Below are 20,166 nucleotides of genomic sequence, written 5' to 3' on the forward strand. Positions count from 1 at the left end.
TCAGTTTTCAGCCTGTACAGAAGTTATACATTCTAAATTGGCTGTTGTAGTTGTTACATGTACACGGAGATGAAAACTTAAAATATATTATTCCATACGTGGGAGAGAGAAAAAAAATCATTATTTTGTCTATCTGCCTGTATCCAATGATTTGTCGTCTTGGTGATGTATGTCTAAAATGACGACAAGCACTGTACTTGCCTACGCACTTTGAGTTTGCTGATGACACAAGCCAAGGCTGGTCGTTAATATGCGAGCCCATTAAGATGAAAGGTTAGACCAAGGCGTAGGAGATTTATAGCGATTGACCTGTTCTGAAAGTCCATCATATTTTATCATTTCATAGAGTTCAATCGTTACAATTATGCATTATTAATCAATACAGTTCAATCACAAGGGTATGAAAAATATCGTTTGGAATCAAAACTGTCTTGTTGGGCATTCACTTTATTTATTGGATGCCCAGTTTTTATGTACATGTACATAAAAAAATGGAATTATTAATTCCTTGTTAGAAATTACATTTCACCCTGAAGCATACATGGTGAATGAAGTTTGATTACTGATTACAATTTGGAACTAGGTAAGAAAAAAAACCTCCCTTCCTCCTTTTTCATGTTTTATTTCATTGCAACAGAAAATTAAATATGAAAAATTAATCTATTAAACCAAACTCCTTTCTAACACTCAATGAGGCAATATTGTATTTGAAAGAATTTATGTTCAGTTTAGACTTTGTAGTCAGTGTATTTAATAAATAATGTCATCTGAGTGAGACTGAAACATCTAAAGCTTGATATCCTTCCTCTTTTTCAGTAATCTTATAAAATCTAAACAGTGGATGACTAAATGGCTTTTTAGAGGGTGCCGACATCCTGAAGATGAACAGGATAACCTTCCCTTTTTGTGACACTTGCTGCTGCTACAGATGGCCTTTCGGTTTTCCTGTATCTTAATGGACATCAGAGCCAGCTTTGGAAACCAGGAGTGACATAGATTTGTTGTCTTTTCCTATAAGGCATGTAGATTCTTGGTAATCCTATATCACAGCCCGCCAAATGGCCTGGACATGTTGTCTTTCATTAACCTCATATTTGTGGAAGTAATTTTGGATGCAGATTCCAACAGGTCGGGGAAAAGTAGAGCAGGCTCCTCCTCATGCTGCGTTCGGGATCAGGAACGTATCATTAAACCAGATGGGGGAAAACTCATTGAGATCCTGTGTTAGCTGATCTCAAGAGTGCATTTATTGCTCATTTAATGTATTTTTGGAATATTCTTGATTCATCTGTGACATTCATCCGCATGAGTCATTCATCCTTTGCCATTGGATGACATAGCTGTGTGTCACCCCTTTCGTCCCTGTCTAAGGAAGATATTAAATCACCACGCTTGGCCTGACTAGTGCTCTCTCTCTGTACGCTGACGTCAGTACGCCTCGGCATGTATACTGTGGATTGGAATAGTCTGTACATAGAGAGAAAGTGAGAGAGCGAGGAGCATTATTTAGCTTACTGTATTCACCCCTTCTTTCGTCAAGTGTCCGTGTGTGCACCTTCCAAAGAAAGGGGTCTTGCTGCATTGTGTGACTGTGTCTCTTCCTTATTATCTTCAGCATGAGGTAGAAAGAGAGTGAATGTGTTCGTGTGTGTCTATTTGGGAGTCTCCATTACTCTACGCAAATAAAGCATGTCGTGGATTGCCCTTGGCTCGTGGATGTGCTCTGGCAGAAAAGGCGTCTCGACTAACTCGAATCTTCGTTAACGCCACCTCATTTCACATAGGAAGCATATTATGCACACATACCACATGCCTTTGGAATTCATGTTTGTCACTATGGAATAGCCTGCTTGATATGGATTCTTGAATTCATCACTGTGAATTCTCTAAGGGAACTTTCAGGAATATATTAATATACTTTGGATATATTTATATATACATATTCGCCATAATGTTTCAGTGTACTTATAGACATGATTACCAAAAGCCCACTAGGTGAGTAGATTGGGTAGTTGCTTTACTATGTCCTATTGATATTTGATGGAATGGCTTAATTTATTACTGAATAAAAGCCTAATGCAATGGGATTTGTTTATTGCTCGCAAATGCACTGCATGTACAGACATGTGTAGTGTGTGTACCCTGGACATGCATGTGATGTACATGTTTGTAACGTGCTGGGTACATTTTGGTGAAGTTTCTACATGCCTGTATGCAAGATCATTATCAAAACATGAGCAACATTAAGATGCCAAAATGCGAAATATTGAAAAGTGAGAAATTTATGAGTTTTTTTTTTAGATACTACTGGTACATGAAGGACGATGTGTGTGATATTGTTGACCAAAGACTTGAGAAACAAATAATAGACTATCATGCCTTTACATTCATTTCTTAATACTCGGCATATTTGTTAATAGTCATCATTTGTTTCAAATCTTTTTGTTTTAATATACAAATAACTGTAAGGCTATTATATATTGAACTTCTATCAAGCATCCCAAGACCAAAATACCAAAGTGAAGAAGAAACCTTCGTATAGTAGAATAAATCAACTATTTTGAAAGTCTGTGCATTGCAAATTGATCACCCTTACAGTATGTGACCTGCCACCCCCAAACCAACAATAAGTCGCCCAAAATGAATTTTGAGATTTTTATTGCGTTTGAACGAGCACAACCTAAGCTTTAAAATGATACTTGTCAAAATTGATCAACAATAACCGCATATTAAGGTACCAGTGCTAGATTGAATGTAGAAAAAAAATTAGTGACAACTTCAAAGAATATTAAAGGAGAAAACAAGGTTTGAAATTTGGCGTTCATTCAAGCATGATACAGGGTTCCCAGCCCATCAGGAAAATTGGGGAAAATTATTTTACTTTTTTCCAGTCAGGGAAAAATCAGGGAATTTGATGAAAATACCTCAAATCAGGGGAAAATGCCTCAAATGAGGGAAAAATCAGGGAATTTTGATTTGCCCAAAAGTCAAAAGCACAGTAGTCAGTCAGACTCTGTTATATTTTGTTGCATATCAAAGCAACATCCATTGAATGAATGCAGGGGTGTGATAGTTCAGATTTTTATCTGATTTCAGATTTTTTTTTTCAGCTTAATTTCAGCTCATTTTTGGCCTTCCTCTGTACAAAAAGTATGGGAGCTCTTTCTATTTCAGACTTTTTCAACACTCTTCAGCTTTTTTCAGATCTTTTTATTTGTGATCACTCACACTCCTGATGAATGGTTATAGTGGTACTAGTTACATTATTATATTAATACTGAAAATACATGTAATTCACTGCAACAACTTTAATAGAAAACATGCGAAACTGGGAATGGGTTTAAATAATTATCAGGGAATTTTTAAACTTTATCAGGGAAAAATCACAGAAAAATCAGGGAATTTTGTTTTCTTGAAAAGCTGGGAACCCTGATGATATGTGCACACTGTGCAATTTGGATGAAACTTCCCAGCAGTCTTCAAAAATCTTGTGTCAAAGAAACTCTTGTATCTTGTTTTTTATTCAACTTTACAACTTGAAATTTTGAAAGCATGAAGAAGAATTATGAAGAAGAAAATGGATATTATTACCCTGGCTGTAGCCCTGCAGACTTTTACAGCGCGGTGGCATTTCAAGGATTAAATTCCTGCCAGGTACCCATTTACCTCATCTGGGTTGAGTGCAGGACAATGTGGATGAATTTCTTGCAGAAGGAAACTACGCCATGGCTGGGATTCGAACCCATGACCCTCTGTTTCAAAGTCAGGAGAGTAATCCACTGGGCCACAACGCTGCCTTTAAGAACTACAGTCATAAGGGTCCATTATGGGTGCTTCAGTTAACACTGTAGGCAATATGAAGGGAAATAAATAACTTTTTTTTACCTATTGCACATGTACATTGAATGATGCTTATGAAATAAAATTTTCAGGCTTTCCTCTTGAAACCATGTAGGGCTGGCCCCATGGCTCAGATTTTTGCAAATATCCAAAAAATTACCTAATCCCTTTAATGTTAGGAGTAAACGTGGCTGGCACAAGCTGGTTCCATTCTCGGGGGGGGGGGGGGGGGGCATTCATACATGTATATATTGGTGGTACGGGGATGTACCGCTTTGATGACTCCCTTTTCAAGAATTAATTGTTAGTTCGCTAGATACACCGAATGACAAAAGTTCCATTCAGAAGCCGCCCTGCTCTGCTCGCAAGACCCCCGTTATGAAACATCTCAGTTCCCTAGCCCTGCCAAAATTGTCCAGCACGAGCACCGCGTGCGAGAGCTGCACGCACGGCTTCATAACTCCCTCTTGCTAGTAGATCCATGCACTGCTAGCGCCCACATATACATGCACAGCGGTAGCGTGCACTCTACCTACTGTTCCGCGATCCTGTTCCGTAGACCCTGTTTTTCACACCGCGCGGTATATATTTAGTTCCCAAGCCCCCGTATTTTACCCTTGTGGTCAGTTCCTTAGACCCCCACGTCAGGGTTTTGTGAGGCACACTCCCAAAAATAATTTTGAGTGCCCCCCCCCCCCCGGTGCCAGTTCGCGCCAATGCAAAGCGGATGTGGTGCCTTGTGTCGCCAATAAGGTGTCTCGTGGCATGCAGTGGTTCAAACTGCCTCCCAACTGGCACGTGGCAGCACATACAAATTTTAAACATTTTCATAACTTAATTGTGTACCCTTTACATGTACGCAAGTAAGAAAAAGTCTTTGCTCTTTGCAAATAAATGGAGATTTATGCCTGAAAATTACAGTATTCACATTATCTATAAATATATGGTAAAATGTGCTAAATTTCACCAGTAATATACATGTAGATGTACAGGCAACTATTCTTCAACTGAAGTGAGCGAGCACAGCAAATGCAGAGTGTAAAATGTAAATTTGATCAGGGAATTGTTTCCATTCCCTGTTTCAATTCAATATGTATATGGGATGAGAAATATCATTACGGAATCCTGTTTCAAAATTCTGAAGATGTCGTGTTTTTTTGGTTACTTTTCAACTGAATAATTTCATGGTGTTTCTAACTTTCTATTAAATCCAAGAAGTTGTAATGGAAAACATTTGTATTTTAAAATACTATTTCCTCATGAATTGACACTTCTTTCTAATTTAAAGCTTAGGGTTTCACAATATTTGAATAGGTCCTTGAGATATGTGTGGTACTTTAGAAGGCTACATATGATAATGACAAGATCCGGGCATTTACCATAATTTCTTTTAACTTGTATTGAGATCTTCTATACGTTATTGTCAATCATCTGGTCATCTTTATCAAGTGAATGACAAAACTAGGTCCCCAATGAAAAAGTGTTTCCATGTGTCCAATAAGCCATGGCGGTAATTATCAGCTATTTTTTAGCATTATAATGTTGACTATTTCATAGCTGATAAGTGACAAGACACCTTTAACGACAAACTATTTTATTGTGGCACCCACAAAGGTGTATTGTACATGTAGTACTTTGCAGTATACTATTGATGAAAAATTGCTACATTTCAATAATGATCATATTTTAAACTATGCCTCTATTTGTTATTTTATAGTTAAGAATCATGTGATTCATCATACATGTATATTATAACCACATGAGAACATTGTGCATTCATGAGCAAAGTGGACGTGTATTCGAGCATGGAATGCTACCTTGCAGCGCAGACGTAATTTGCTTTACATTAGATATTAATGGAATCCCCTCGCACCCCTCTGAATTAGATTTGAAAGTCTAATCAATGTTCACCTAGTCATACACTTGGGCCGTGACTCAGTAGTACTCGGGGAGTGAATAATTAGTTATCATTTGTTATGTGCAGACGGGGCAGTCAATATTATTCCTCTTTCATTGGCAGTGTCTTTAAAAATTTATTGTGCAAGTCTTTGGGGATTATATACTTTTAAAGATCCAAAACAGTCTTGAATCACCTTGTAATAATCCATTCATTTTTTGTTTGCCAGCTCATTAGTTTACATCTAGAATTCCAAGCCCCGCCAAAAAGCAAGATGACAGAGAAATAATGTAAGCTTGTGTAAAGTACATAAATAATATTACCCCCCCCCAAAAAAAAAAAAAAAATTGTTTGAGCAAAAAATTGTATAAAGCTCACATAATGTATGATTTCAAACCTCTGCCCCTAACAAAAAAGCAAAATGAATGAAAGTAAATTAGGGCCATTCTTGGTCATGTGTGTGACAGAAATTATGACAAATCGTGACATGTAGAACTTTATAAAGCTAAAATTGTTCAGAGATTTATAACTGATAATGATGCATTTGAAAGTTTAATTTTATTTTGAAATTCTGAGGAATTTCAAAATGAAATAAAACTGTCAAAATCATGCTTCTGTGTGAAGTCACACACTTGACCCACTTCTATTGACCTCTAACCTCGAACCTGCATATTGGAGACAACAAAAGATATTTCCAAATGATAACTGACTATAAAACATGTTAATGTTACATGTACACCTTTGAATTTATACTAAATCTCTAAAATTTTTAGATTTATAACCAATTAAAGTCAAGATTTGTCATAATTCCGGTCATGCACATGACCAAGAATGGCCCATTACAGCTCTACTCTTTTGATATCAAGCATCCGTTCCCTAATGCCAACTTGCCAAGCCAATATAATTTCATAGTTTATAATTTCGAGCACCTCCAACGAAAAAGCAAGATGACTTAGAAGAGCAATATATTTAGAGATTTTTTAATTGTTTTCTTTATATAAATTTTTTTTTAAACTAAAGAACTTTAAGGCAAAATCTATACTGATTGCTATATGAATAAAAATGAAAAAAAAAAATGTGTGCCGAAACTAACTTTCAAAAGAGATTCAAATTTTAATAGTGATGATTCTTGATACCCAACAAATGACACGACTTTCATATTCTTTTCACCAAACTCTGCAGTGAGTTACCGGTACTTTTATACATATGGAGGCCATCTACGTAAAAAAATTCCATTATTTTGGTTCATGTGCTTTTTCTATTTTTTTTCTAAAGGACTTTGAAGTTTGTCATAGATAGTTAGGTACCCTGAGCCTGATCATTTTGTTATGGACATTACACAGATTTTGAAAGCTTGAAGGCCTATAAAATATTGGCAATGAGATGAATTGTGTCCTTTCATATTTCATTTTGAAGGGTACCACTGAAAGTGCACATGGTTACCGATTTTAATAAAAAAGAATCCATTAAATATTCAACGTCAGGGATGGTTGGGATAGGAACAGGTTTATTTTTTTTTTTTTTTTAAAGTTCAGATATAGAGCCTAAATGTATAAATTATGTGAATACCAATGATAATATGATTCCTGTATCCATTGGCATAAGATGTATAGTTATGTAAACCATATGAATGGCTGGTGGGCTGTTAAAACGTTGCATCTCAAAGTAAGGCCAGGGCCCTGTTTCATAAAGCTGTTTGTAAGTTAAGAGCGACTTTAAGAATGACTGGTGATCCATTTTTGTGGTGAATGATGTTCACCATTCAATTTTCATCTGTGATTATTTAGCGCGTAAGAAAGGTTCACTTCTTAAAGTCGCTCTTAACTTACAAACAGCTGTATGAAACACCAACCAGCTCGGGGGAAAGCTCTGAAGTTCATCTATATGAGAGTTATGACATATCAAAGTGGCATCCTGCTTTAGTGTAGGAAGTGTTCTCTATGGAAATTAGGAGACTATTTTCAAACACAGTGATAATTCGAAATTGCAGCTTTTTCTGAGCTATCCTTAAAAATTCAATAACTCTGAAATACAATTTTTTTTTCCAATGATGTCTGTTTAATTGTCATCAGAGATTATGAAGGACTTGTTAATTTTTGATATGATAGAGGATGGATAACAGAAAGAGAGAGAAGGAAGAGATCATTGGGAAATGGAAATGGAAGTACATGTATTATGATCTGTATAGAGCTTCTGTTCTGTCTCCCCATTATAATTCCCTATTTTTTCCTTCATATTTTGAAATCCTTCCAGATTCTCCACAATGTTCTTCTCTGACACCAGATGTTTAAGATATTCATCTCGTGTTCTTGGCTTGTAGTTGGGGGGCATGCTGTGCATTTAATGACGTTCTAATTGCACGCCCATTTCATGCGCCTGCACTGAAATCAGGGCAATTAGCATTTAAAATGGGACGGGATTGAACTCTGATTACTGGTGATTTGTAGATCGGGAAGGGGAAAATGGCGGCTCCTTAAAGCCGATGCGAAAAGTCGGGTAAACAATACGCCGAGGTGACGTTTGGCAGTGTAAACAGCACAAGTCGGCCCAACAATTTTGGTCTTATCATTTTTCATTGTCAAGGGTATTTGGGCAAGCTTGTAAAGGGGAAAGTTGAAAACTTGTCAGGTTTCTCAGACAGGAAGTGCCTACAAAGCCTAGGGATGTTTGTACTTGGCATTTGGGTTTTCGAGAGAACACATTTTTTATTGATGAATATTTGAAGTTTTCAGGCTTCTATCAACAATATCAGCAATAAATTGATTTTGATCACTGTTGGTGGGGGCTTCGTGGTTTAGTGGCTACGTCTCTCGTCTTTCAATCTGAGGGTTTTGGGTTCGAGTCCCAGCCATGGTGTGTTTTCCTTCAGCAAGAAATTGACCTACATTGTGCTGCACTCGACCCAGGTGAGGTGATTTGGTACCCGGTGGGATTTATTCCATGAGTACTTTAGCGCCGGCGTAATAATATGCGCAGTAGAGTATGTAATTATAGTACATGTAGTATATTATTATTATTATTATTTTGCGTTATGAATCAAGGCCTGTCTACATTCTACATCAGGCCGAGTTTTCCATCTTAATATCGTACCTGTCCTCATCCTGTTCAACTTTATCCCGGTTAGAAAAAAAAACTCTATGGGTATCGGAAAATGTGCCTTCAAAAATTAATTATGTAATGAAAATAAAATTACAGCTACCAACCATCTCTTTCCTACTTAATAGCAATGAAAATTAGTTATGCCTTGGCATGGAGAACCGGAGTATATTGCAAAATTTAGACTTGATTTTTATAAATACCGGGTAATAATATCTACCTCTTTATTTTACATTATCATTATCCTGTGTAGGATTTGGAAATGTTGAAATATTAGAAGGAAGAAAGAGAGATGGACAAGGACAGAGTTTATGTAGAAGAGAGAGGGAGAGAGATAAATAAAATTAATACTCCTGACTTTGTTGACTAGTAATATTACACCTTTGTGAACGTGTGAAAACCTCCTGAATATGTAGGTTGGAGGTGAGAATTCCTCTACCTGTCAAGTCTGCATCATCCTGAAGGTCCAGGAGGGGTTGGGAAATTAGAGGTGATATTTCTGTTTGTGTTGCGCAGATGATTGATTAGAATAGAACAATGCCTATTTACCTTCCTGTCAATCCATCAATGGAGGTTGCCTCCGTGATCCGCCGAATTCCGCGGTGTTCCACCTTTATTTTTGTTTTGGGATTGATTGTGAACATTCCCTCACTGATTATTCATTGAGTGGTTGCTGTTTTTCTAGTGTGATGCAGAATTCTACATGTAGTATTCCATATTGCAGTAGATATGATTATAGAGCACTGTAAATACATTGGTTACTGATTGATTATATGACTAACTTTCGTGATTGGTTGAAATCAATGATCATTATGTGCATTGAATCACAAAGCTTTATGTTTATAGCGGCCCAGGGGTTTTCCAGGTATATTTTTTAAAAGATCTCCACCCTTGCTTTCAAAGTAAACTGTTGCCTTTGAATTAGATATCAGAAACATATCAATTGTAATATGATACTGTTTGGACATACTCTTTAGACATACTCTTTAGAGATGCATGTAGTTGAGATTTTCAGATGAGATATTGTGCATTGTATTTGTCAGTATACTGAGGTATACATGTAGGCTTAAAAAGTAAGTCAGGCAAAGTCTTCTTTGGAATATTGTTATAATCCATCAGTCTGATTTTTTTCAAAGGTCTTATATTCCAAGTGATTATAAACATATTTTATGTCCTACATGTAGTATGGTTCTAAAGTGAAATTGGGTGTTATTCACTACCAATGAAGGTAAGTTCATCCTCTGGAGAAGATCACAAACCACTTCGTGTTTTTATAGAATTCTATTCATTTTCTTGATTGTAATTCAGTAAATCTGGCAATTGTCTTTTATTACAAGTTTTTGTATAAGGATTTTATGTATTTTCTTTGAAGTAATGCCCCCCCCCCCCTTGCAGTTGAGGTCAAAAGTTTAATTGCTTTTCATGAGGAAAGGAAGCAAAAATGTGATTGTTAATTGACATAAAGCTTTGCCCAAATACTGAATGTTTTTTGATGAAAATTGCACAAGGATGATTAGTGAGCTCTGAGTCAAAAGAAAGAGTGTAAAATAGTAATAGATGAAGTTAGATTTTTCGAAGGCTACCTTTGGCATGATAGACTATTTGGTATGATACCAACTATAAAGTAGATTTTGTGTTACGGCTAGTGAATTTTCTGTACCAAATGTACAGTATGTAAACTTTTGACCTCAACTACATGTTATTTAGGGGAGAGTATGATGGTTGTCATCCCCTTTCATCTCTACATTTGCAATTCTGAGATATTCCTTTATTGGTGAACTTGACTAGTTTTCTGTTGATGATCTATTGATGTTAGAAAACGTTGAGAGTTACCTTGGGCCTATCAGCTGCCATACGTCATCCTCCTCACATTAATAGGCTCCTTGTCAAGGATGGTATTGGAAATTGATTCCCCTCCCATGGCTTTCTATTATTTTGTCAAAAGGGCAAGCGGCAAAGTATAAATATGGCATGTTTTAAAATTCACACTTGGGGATGCAGATGTTTGAACATGTAGGAACAGGCAGGTTTGACCTTTAATTAAGAATCAACACTCTTGTATCACATTCACTTGAACAAAAATATTGCATTGAGGTGTTTGAAATTGATTAAAGCGGTAAGAATCCATCAATGAGCTTAATCACACTTTGAATTTCCTGTCATTATGAAATATTTCTGTGTAAAATATGTGTATGTGTAAATGAGTTTTGTCAGATGTGTATCAATCAGATATGATTATTTACGTCTGGGACCAACCTTTAACGTTACCATCCGAAAGACGTGACTAGGGCTCGATCCTTTAACCTCTGCATCACAGTGGGATGAATATTAAATAAATGTGGAATGAATAATCTAAAGAGTGCATTCTAGCGGCATAAGACTACAAAGACTGCATTATCAAAATTTTGCATTGTGAGTTATTATATCGGTGATTTTAAACCAACTAAAAGCTGAGAATATCTGGTGGCTGTGTCTGTTTGTAAAATGACTTTATGAATGACTGGTGACCCTTGCTTGGGAGCTAACATAACACCAATTAGGGTGTAAGGGTAACCACTTGTTTGTAAAGTCATGTGTAATGTATGAACAGCTTTGAAATGTTCTCTTCATATTTTCTCTTTGGAAAATCTACCCTGATCTACTCCAAAGAATATCAGGTATTTTCACTAGTGTGAAAGCAAAGTAACTTGCAATATCTCTGAAAGAAACCTGTGACAGCAAATTTTAAAATTAGTCTCCCTTTTTATGAGATTCATTTTACCTAGGTACAATAATAATTATTGTCATGCCTGTGAGGTGATATGAACTTGTAACTCGATTTACAATTTCAATTCGTTTAAAAGAAATAATTCTCTATGTTAATGGATATAGATTTATGTCTTACTACAAAGACAAAGCCCCCACTACCCCCCTGTGAAAGGATTTGCAATTGCACCATTGGTGCTTAACTGATAATGTTATGATATCCTTGAATTTGACTTTCTAAAGTTGCAACCTCTCTAGCAATGTCTTCTATGATACAAATATTAATCATAAGATATTGTATTTTTTGTTTTTCTGCAGGTGTGCTGTCTCCATGATGGCACGGAGGGAGCAGTCTCAATTTGACGATGCTCTGGAGGACGTGGAGAGTGATCTGCTGAATCCAAAGACCCATTCCTCATCAGGACCAACCCCGTACATCCAGCGCAATGGCCACCTGTCATCCAGGAGAGAGATGGAAGAACCAGAGCACGACGGCACCAACGGAGAGCTGCCAGAGTCAGATACAGCCGAAGAGGAGGTCCAAGAGGAGAGGACAGAGGATGAATGGAGTAGCCGCCATGAGGATGCAGATGAAGCAAGGATAGAGCGTAAGAAACCCCTTGCCCCTGAGGAGGATGGGCAGGATGAGTATGGGGACACCTTTTTCATCGATCAAGGCGACACCAGTATACAGGGCATGGGATATGGGTCATCGTATCAGTACTCAGAAGGAGACGATGGTACAAGGGAAGGAACAGAGGATAGCGGGCAGGGACAGATCAGAGATGATCTGACTGAAAGCGATAAGGACAAAGACTACCTTGATGATGTGACCCCGGAGAACAGGGGTGTCGTTTATGATTGCGATGATCAGTATGAAGATAGCGGTGTGGTGGACGATAATGGTATGATGGATGGTGAAGGTGGCATGCAGGGGTATGAAGCAGAAGAAGACAATGCTGAAGGTGAAGATAGATTTGAGGAGGTGGACATCAGGTATGGTTACATGGACGGTGGCTACGTGACAGAGAGACAGACCTATTCAGAGAGTCACCAATATGTAGAAAATAATCCTGCTTACAATGGGAGTGAACAGGACTATGAAGTTGATCAAGAATTTAGGGAAAAGGGTGCATCTTTTCAAGAATACACAGAGTCTGACTTGCCGGACCATATTTCTGCCTCAGGTGATAAGTCCATTGAGGAATCGAGGGAGGATGAGAAGTACGAACATGAAGAAAATAGTAAGGAACATATTGATCAATTCAGTGATTCTGAAAAGTTAAGACTTGGTGAACATTCCCCAATGACAAGTGATTATGTCATTGTTGATAGGGATACTCTTGCTCCAGAGGAAAACTTGAGATATGCAGCCAGTGATTCTGCAGAAGCCGATCAGGAAGAGCAGCAACTCATCCAACAGGAAGACTATGATCATGGGAATACAGGTTTAGATGATAAAAAATCAGAGTTTATGACACTTGATATGTTACAGGACAGACTGAGGAACCAAAGGGGTGAGTCAAAACTTCATCCCTTAAGGTTTGATGATCGAGGGGAGGCAAGGGATTCTGGCATGACAGTGCCCAGTAGCCAAGATAGGTTGAAAACTGATCATGAGAAGAGTATAAAGGGACAGGGACAGCTTAGAAAAAGTCCACAGCCAGCTAGTAGTCCTGTCAGAGACACTAAGGAATCTCGCAATAAAGTTCCTCGTAGACCTGCTCCAGGGGCAGCCCAGAGTGTACAGAGGATCCCTGCAGCAGTGCCAAGCAGTAACGTAGTCCTTCAGAGTCCAAGGGACATTGCTCCTGTGCCTCACCATAAGGCCCCATCACCGGGCAGGCATGGAGTTGAAAATGAAAGAGGTACTACAGGCAAAGGGGAAACCACCTCTCAAAGAAGCTCTCGTCCAACGGCAAAGGCTCCTAGGGAAGGAGGAGGCATGCAGGAGAGCAGGGTTAAGACAGACAGTTCCAAAAGGATAACAGGTGGTGAGAAGCAAAGGAGCATGCCTCTCCCTGGTGGTGCCCAACCAGTATCAGTACTCAAGTCACGCTTAAGGGAAGAATTAAGAGAAATGTATGAAATTGAAAAGAATCTAGCTTCCACTTCGATACAGCCAGAAATGGACAGAACTCATAATATCAATCCAAAGAAAACAGGCAGAGGAATGGAAAGCCAAAGAGATGGCTCATTGTCCAACAGGCACAATGCAGAATATGCATCTGTCTCTTCTTTAAGCTCATCTGGATCTGCAAAACAGACTAGTCCAACGCACAGAATGAAGCACAGTCAAGAACCTCTTTCGACCAGGGAAATGTCAAGAAGTTCCAGTTCTTCTCCTGAGAAGATGAGATCATCAAGACCTGGCCAAAGAGAACAACCCAGGAATAACTCAAATGCTAACCATCTTGACCTTGATGCTGTGGTAAGAAGGTCAAGACCAACCTCCAGACAACATGATCCAAGTAAGAGATATTCCTATGAAATTGAAGAGAAATCAGATGCTACATCTGGAGAGGTTGTGTTTGACGACATTGCAGAGTGTGGAGCCTACTTAGATGAGAAAGACTCCAAACCAAGTCCAATCAAGATAAAGAACAGGCAAGGAAAGAGTCCTTCTGATGATGTTGATGAATTTGGAGCACGTAGGAGAAGAAATAGCTATGAACTTGCAAATCGTAGTTCCAGTGAAGATGAGGAAAATGAAGCGGAGGTGAACCAGAAGACAAACAACAAAGATGAGCTAGGTTTATTAGGGTCCCAAGGTGGTAATCTATTAGGGAGTGGGCCAAGAGGACCAGGTATGAATAGCAGTCTCCTGTCCCAGCTTGCTGAGAGGGAGTTAGCTAACTTGAGAAATTCATACAAGAAACCTCAAGAAGAGCCGCAAGAGGGGCCCCAGGAATCACAGTCTACAGCATCTGACACCTCCAGTACATCATCTTCCACCCATCATGAAAGTAAACCACCCCTTCCCAAACTAAGCCCCATGGAATATGATGCTGTCGGATTTCGTCTGGCAGGTCACGCCGGTATTGGTGAGAGTACCCTCAACTTGAGTGCCACCCAAACCCAACAGTCCCATGTCGAGGCAGACCAGTTTTCAGATGCAGAGGAGGATGGCAGTGAGCCTGTATACCAGCAACAAAGGCCAAATACCACAATCACACCAAGTCATTCCTATGAGCAAGATTATTCCTCACCAATGTACAGGAAAAGACCTCTTGAAGACTACTACCAGAAGACCTCTCCTGTCTCACCTGAGCAGTATGGCCAGCAGCAGCCTGATGCTACACCTACAGAACAAGTAGATGTTGATGCTGCCATGAAAGAAATACACAGCACACTCAGCAAATCAAAGTTAATGAAGGCACCATCATTCTACACTCCGGAGGAGATACCAGTTTGGATAAGGCAACCAGATGCTGCTAGGAGATATGAAGAGGATCAGAAGAAATCAAGAGTCCTTGAAGACAGGAGAAGACGGTAAGATTTATATTTTGAAAATCTTCTTGCCCACTATAGGTTATTGTCTTAGTCTTGATGAATAAAGTTTGTTCTCACAATAACTAACGAACCATTTGATGGAATTAATTCAGACTAGATCCAAGTATACAATGTAGAAATTCTTATTGTCCAAGGTCACAGAGGTATTTATACATGAAATGGCTTGTTTAAAAAAAACAACCCATATGAGAGATCATGTCCAAATATGTCTCATGTTTGAAGTGATGGTGATATGTGATTTGGGAGTCGCAAGGTCAAAGTCATTGGGGCGTGGATCATTGTCACAACAGTCGATAAATCATAATTCAACTTGGTTCATGAATTTGTATGGGAGTAGGAATGGGAGTGAACAGCTGACAGGATAATGAAAGCTTTGAAAAGTTTACAAGTTAAGCATGAAATATTATTTTAAAATCATAAATTTTGGCAATGCAGAACTTTGAGAATAACTTTTGGAAGTTCTTGATGAAGTGATGGACAATTATATGTAGGTGGAACTTTTCTACTTGAATTCTAGACACTTTCAAATTCAAACCTTGTTTAGTGTTGAATTGCTCCTTTTGTTCACACTCATAGTACTGAAGTACCTGAAAAGGTAATCATCTGTGTGATAGAATAGGATTCTGGAGCAGGAGTGTGCCACTTAATGTGGCTTTAAATCAACTTGAAAACCATTGGCATCGTATTCTTGTCAAATATATCCCTTATCAATATATGTAACTAATTGTCAAGATGGATTCATAATCTAATGCTTCTAGCCTCAACAACCAAGGAAACCAAATAGGTAATCTGACATTTTGCTGGTTGCTTTATCCACACTGCATGCATTAGGAACGAGGAGATGCGTCGCAGTCATGTCCAACAACGGCAGGAATACATGAAGCGTCGTGATCCGCAGTGCTATGTCAGGAATGAGGAAGAAGAGGATGGAGAAGACGAAGACAAAGGACTCATGTCGGAACCTGATCAGAAAATGGTGGCGCCAGACTACACAAACAGGCAGCGACCCAAAGAACCAGAGACTATGCGGGTGAGCGTCAAGAAAATATATCCTCGACGAGCTGTTAAAACCCTGTATTACAAAAATTTAATATTTTGAGGACAGTTCAGGTATAGCTGACTGCTGTATCTTAGAATTATGGCAAATCATGGCAACCTTGTATTGTCCAATCACAGATTCCTAATTTCTGTAAAGAACTCGTAGTTTTGAGGCAAAATGAGGTTGCCTTTAATGCCATAACTAACAAATAAGAGCAGTTTCTAAGCTGGTGTGCTTCAAGTTAAAATAAAATAAGAAACATAGGTACTGAAATCCAGTTATAAGTTTAACAAAGCTTAGTAGTGTTTCTCAGACAATCAAGGAATCAATGAACAGTCATTATGTCAACCTTCATGAAATGGAGTCCTATTAAAGTGATTGGTTAACATTGGTTTGACTTTAAAAAAATCTGAGCTAGAAGGTCACACTTGTCACCTGTGTCTGTGATATGTTACAAAAATGAAGCCCAGAAAAAATTGCGTTCGAAAATAATTATTTAGTGCTTCAAAATTTGAAATATAAAGTGACCGAAAACACCATCTTAATTTCATCCTATACACTTATGTGTACTATTTAGGCGTCTATAAGATGCCTATTTACAAAATCGGGGTTTGCCTTGTAGTTTTAGCTTTTCATTCTCAATAATGGTTGTTTTCAGGGTTTATTAGTTCTAATACATGCACTTGTACACATGTTTCATCTTGGTTTGAGAATTTTTAAAATCAGCTGCTCACAAAGTTAAACAATACCTTTAAGCAAAAACAGATTTTAGATAAATCTTCTATCATCAAAGAAACAATTATTTTAACATCTTACTGTCTCTGTAAATTCAGTCTTGGACCAGAGTATCATGACTTCCCCAATTAGTTGAGGAATAGATTGGATGGGGGGGGGGGGGTGAACAAGGGATTTACACACCATTTACATGTACTGCGACATTTCCAACACAACTTTAATATAGCCAGGAAAAGACATCACAATTTTCACCATCCCACACTACTGTAGGTGGTATGATACGGTGATCTATATGAAAGTGAATAGGTAGCATCTTTTTAAATGTGATATTTTCATGTTAATGGATACGACAAGTCATTTTCTTTCAGGTTATCCCCAGATTATCTCAAATTGATGTAAATGTATGAATGGAATGAGATGCCTTCAGAATCTATCCATATTTTTCTTTTTATTTCCATTTTAAAGGCTCCTGATTTACCTCCCACAACCGGTAAAATAAGAGAAGGTAAGTTACTGATTATTGATAATGTCAGTTCTACTCAAATGAGGCTTTCATGAAAAGAATAAACTTCAATAATAATTGGGCATTTGATTTTTTTTTCTTCGAATTCAGTTTGCTTGAAAGTATAACCTTTGATTTTATTTATATGTGACATGCATGTGTTTGTATGCTTGAGTTCAGTTCCACAGATTTTAACATCCCATTCTTTAAATTAATGGTATAGATATTATTTCATTACCTCCATATAAATTTGTTTTTATATTTTTCAACAAAAAAGTAATTGTTTTTGTTTTTGAAGTTTGCATAAGAGTAACAAAATAACCACAGGTTTTCACTGTTTTATCCGCAACACGTTGATAACACTGACCCGTTATTTTGTGTTTACAGAGTACTGATGTGATGACAATTAATTGTTTTAGAAAACTTGTTCTGATGGATCGTGATAAAAATCACCACAGTTTACATTTGGTGGGAATTACCATGGGGACTGGAAATGCGACTGCAGGAATATCCTCTTACCCCTATTCCAAACTGATCTGGTTCCAAACCGATATTAACCAGGGACCCGTAACACAAAGCTTAGCAATCATCATAGAACGTTTTTTATATGATTGATGACATTGACTGCAATGTACAATTAATTGTAAAAATCAAGGGTAGGATCGATCGCTAACCTTTGTGTAACAGGACACAGGTCAATTTATACTGATTTCAGTTGGACTAATGAGTCATTCATTTGGCCATACTTTGGGCCACAACGAACCGATTCACGTCAAATTCGGTGTGTGGATGTATTTCATCAAGCACAACCAACAAATTATCCTGAAAATACTGAAATGCTATACATAAAAAATGGTGATGTCATTCTTACAAACTCTATATGTCCAAGGGCATTATTTGGAATAAAACTGTGTGCATTAATTGGTAATCCCATGCAAATGCAAATCATGGATGTTATGAGATAATTCACTGGTTATTGCTAAATACAGTCATATTGATTTTAATTGTGAATTTGAAAGGAGACAGAAAAAACCCTTTAAATATGCAATGTGAATTTTGTCCTAGGAATTGTTTTCATTTTTGTTATATATTTGACATCTCTCGTGTCGTTATTGGCATTTTCTTAACTTCACACATTCCTTCTTTTGCAGTTTGCATATTTTTTTATACATATCCTACCACTTAACCAAACTGAAACTTTGGTCAATTTGAAATTTTAAATCACAATTATCATTAATCAGTACAATTTACACACAGTCAGTCACCCATATTTTGGCTGTAGAAATAAAATGTTTTGCTTTAAGAATATCTGAAACAATTGAAAACAATTTATGTCTCAAATGATTGAAAAAAGAGCTATCCAGCTCACTAAAACATGTTAAATATCATATACATGACCTGTTAATTTTAGAAATGGATATATGACAATTATCTTTATGAAAAAGTCCTTTTTGCCTTTATGTTAAGTATTAAAATTTATGCTAATATTGCAGTGTTTGTAGTATTGCCCCCCTGAATAGCACCGCATCGTGCATTCCAAAAGTCACAATTCTATTGATATAGTCACACAACATTTTTTAATACCCCACCTTTGATAACCTTACAAACCTAACCTTTACCTCTTGTCCAAAATTCCTAAATGCAATTTCCTTTAAACAATAACGCAATTCACCCAATTATGTTAGAAATAGAAACTGCATGCGTAAATTACAGCTTTTAGAAATTTCATCTGAGCATGAATACAAGTTCTACACTATTAAAATTCTCCACTACTTGTTTGTGTTAATACAACTAAGAACTGGATTACAGGGTTTTGGTAAATATATTGATAATGAACTTTTTCATCACATAAAAAGGAATTTCCATTAGTTTGATATTTTATTTACCGTTATCTAATTTTATGGAACAAACAGTAATTAATCACAAAAGTAGACTGAATTAATAAAAGATTTGTTTGAGTAATCATCTTATGGGAGAAACATTATGTTTACAAATTACAGATAAAAGCTGATGTCACTGACTATATGGTAGGCTGCAAGATTATGTGTACAGCTTTTGTCTATAGAGGGAGCTATGACATTTCCAAAACAAAGCCATCTCTTATCATTTGACAATTTCATTCTCTCTTTAATGGCATTTACTGTACACAATACTGCATGACGAAATGATGACATGTGATCTGCAGTGAATGCTTGCATGTAATATGGAAAGATGCATATAATGACTCACGTTACACAACCTTACCCAAACAAAACCATTGAGAATCAAGTTAATTCTATTTTATTGAAGGTAAAATATATCTGACAAACCAATTCTTACTGCTGGTTAACTATTAAAATAAGAAAGATGATTATGCCCATGATATAAAATATAAAATACAAAAAGCACACAAAAAATACAAAAATACAAAATAAAAATTATGTTGTATTCATGGGCATAATCAGACAGACTCATTATTTTGAAATTTTATTGTTAAAATTAACTTGATTTACTTCAATAATCGTGATGAATCCTTCTACTTTTGCTAGTTCATGTTTCATGGACTGCCCTCAAACATATATGTACACAGATTTTTGCGCAAAAGCGCCATCTCCCGGCGAACCCATGACCACTTCTACTTCCGCTCACACCCTTAATATGCTAGCACGCATGCTAAACGTCCTCTTTGTTTCTTCGCCCTCTTCGTCTCCAAATACGTCTCTACCTGAAAGAGTAAAGTACACTTCCAAAATACATTTTTAGGCCGTATTTTGTTGCTTCTTACAACCAGATTTATTCCCAACCCTTTTCACTTTAATA

The 20,166-nt window shown here is 37.2% G+C and overlaps 1 protein-coding gene across 1 annotated transcript; it reads left to right on the plus strand.

The window, feature by feature from the left end:
- The first annotated feature begins 11,900 nt into the window (after positions 1 to 11,900).
- Positions 11,901 to 19,732, plus strand: LOC129262251 (apoptotic chromatin condensation inducer in the nucleus-like). Its single transcript, XM_054900338.2, has 3 exons — positions 11,901 to 15,070; positions 15,923 to 16,121; positions 17,331 to 19,732. Exons 1-3 carry the CDS (start codon positions 11,910 to 11,912, stop codon positions 17,421 to 17,423), a joined length of 3,453 nt encoding a protein of 1,150 aa, XP_054756313.2. The 5' UTR covers positions 11,901 to 11,909; the 3' UTR covers positions 17,424 to 19,732.
- Positions 19,733 to 20,166: the final 434 nt, after the last annotated feature.

The sequence above is a fragment of the Lytechinus pictus genome, chromosome 5 (assembly GCF_037042905.1).
Source record: "Lytechinus pictus isolate F3 Inbred chromosome 5, Lp3.0, whole genome shotgun sequence".
Lineage (NCBI taxonomy): Eukaryota > Metazoa > Echinodermata > Echinoidea > Temnopleuroida > Toxopneustidae > Lytechinus > Lytechinus pictus.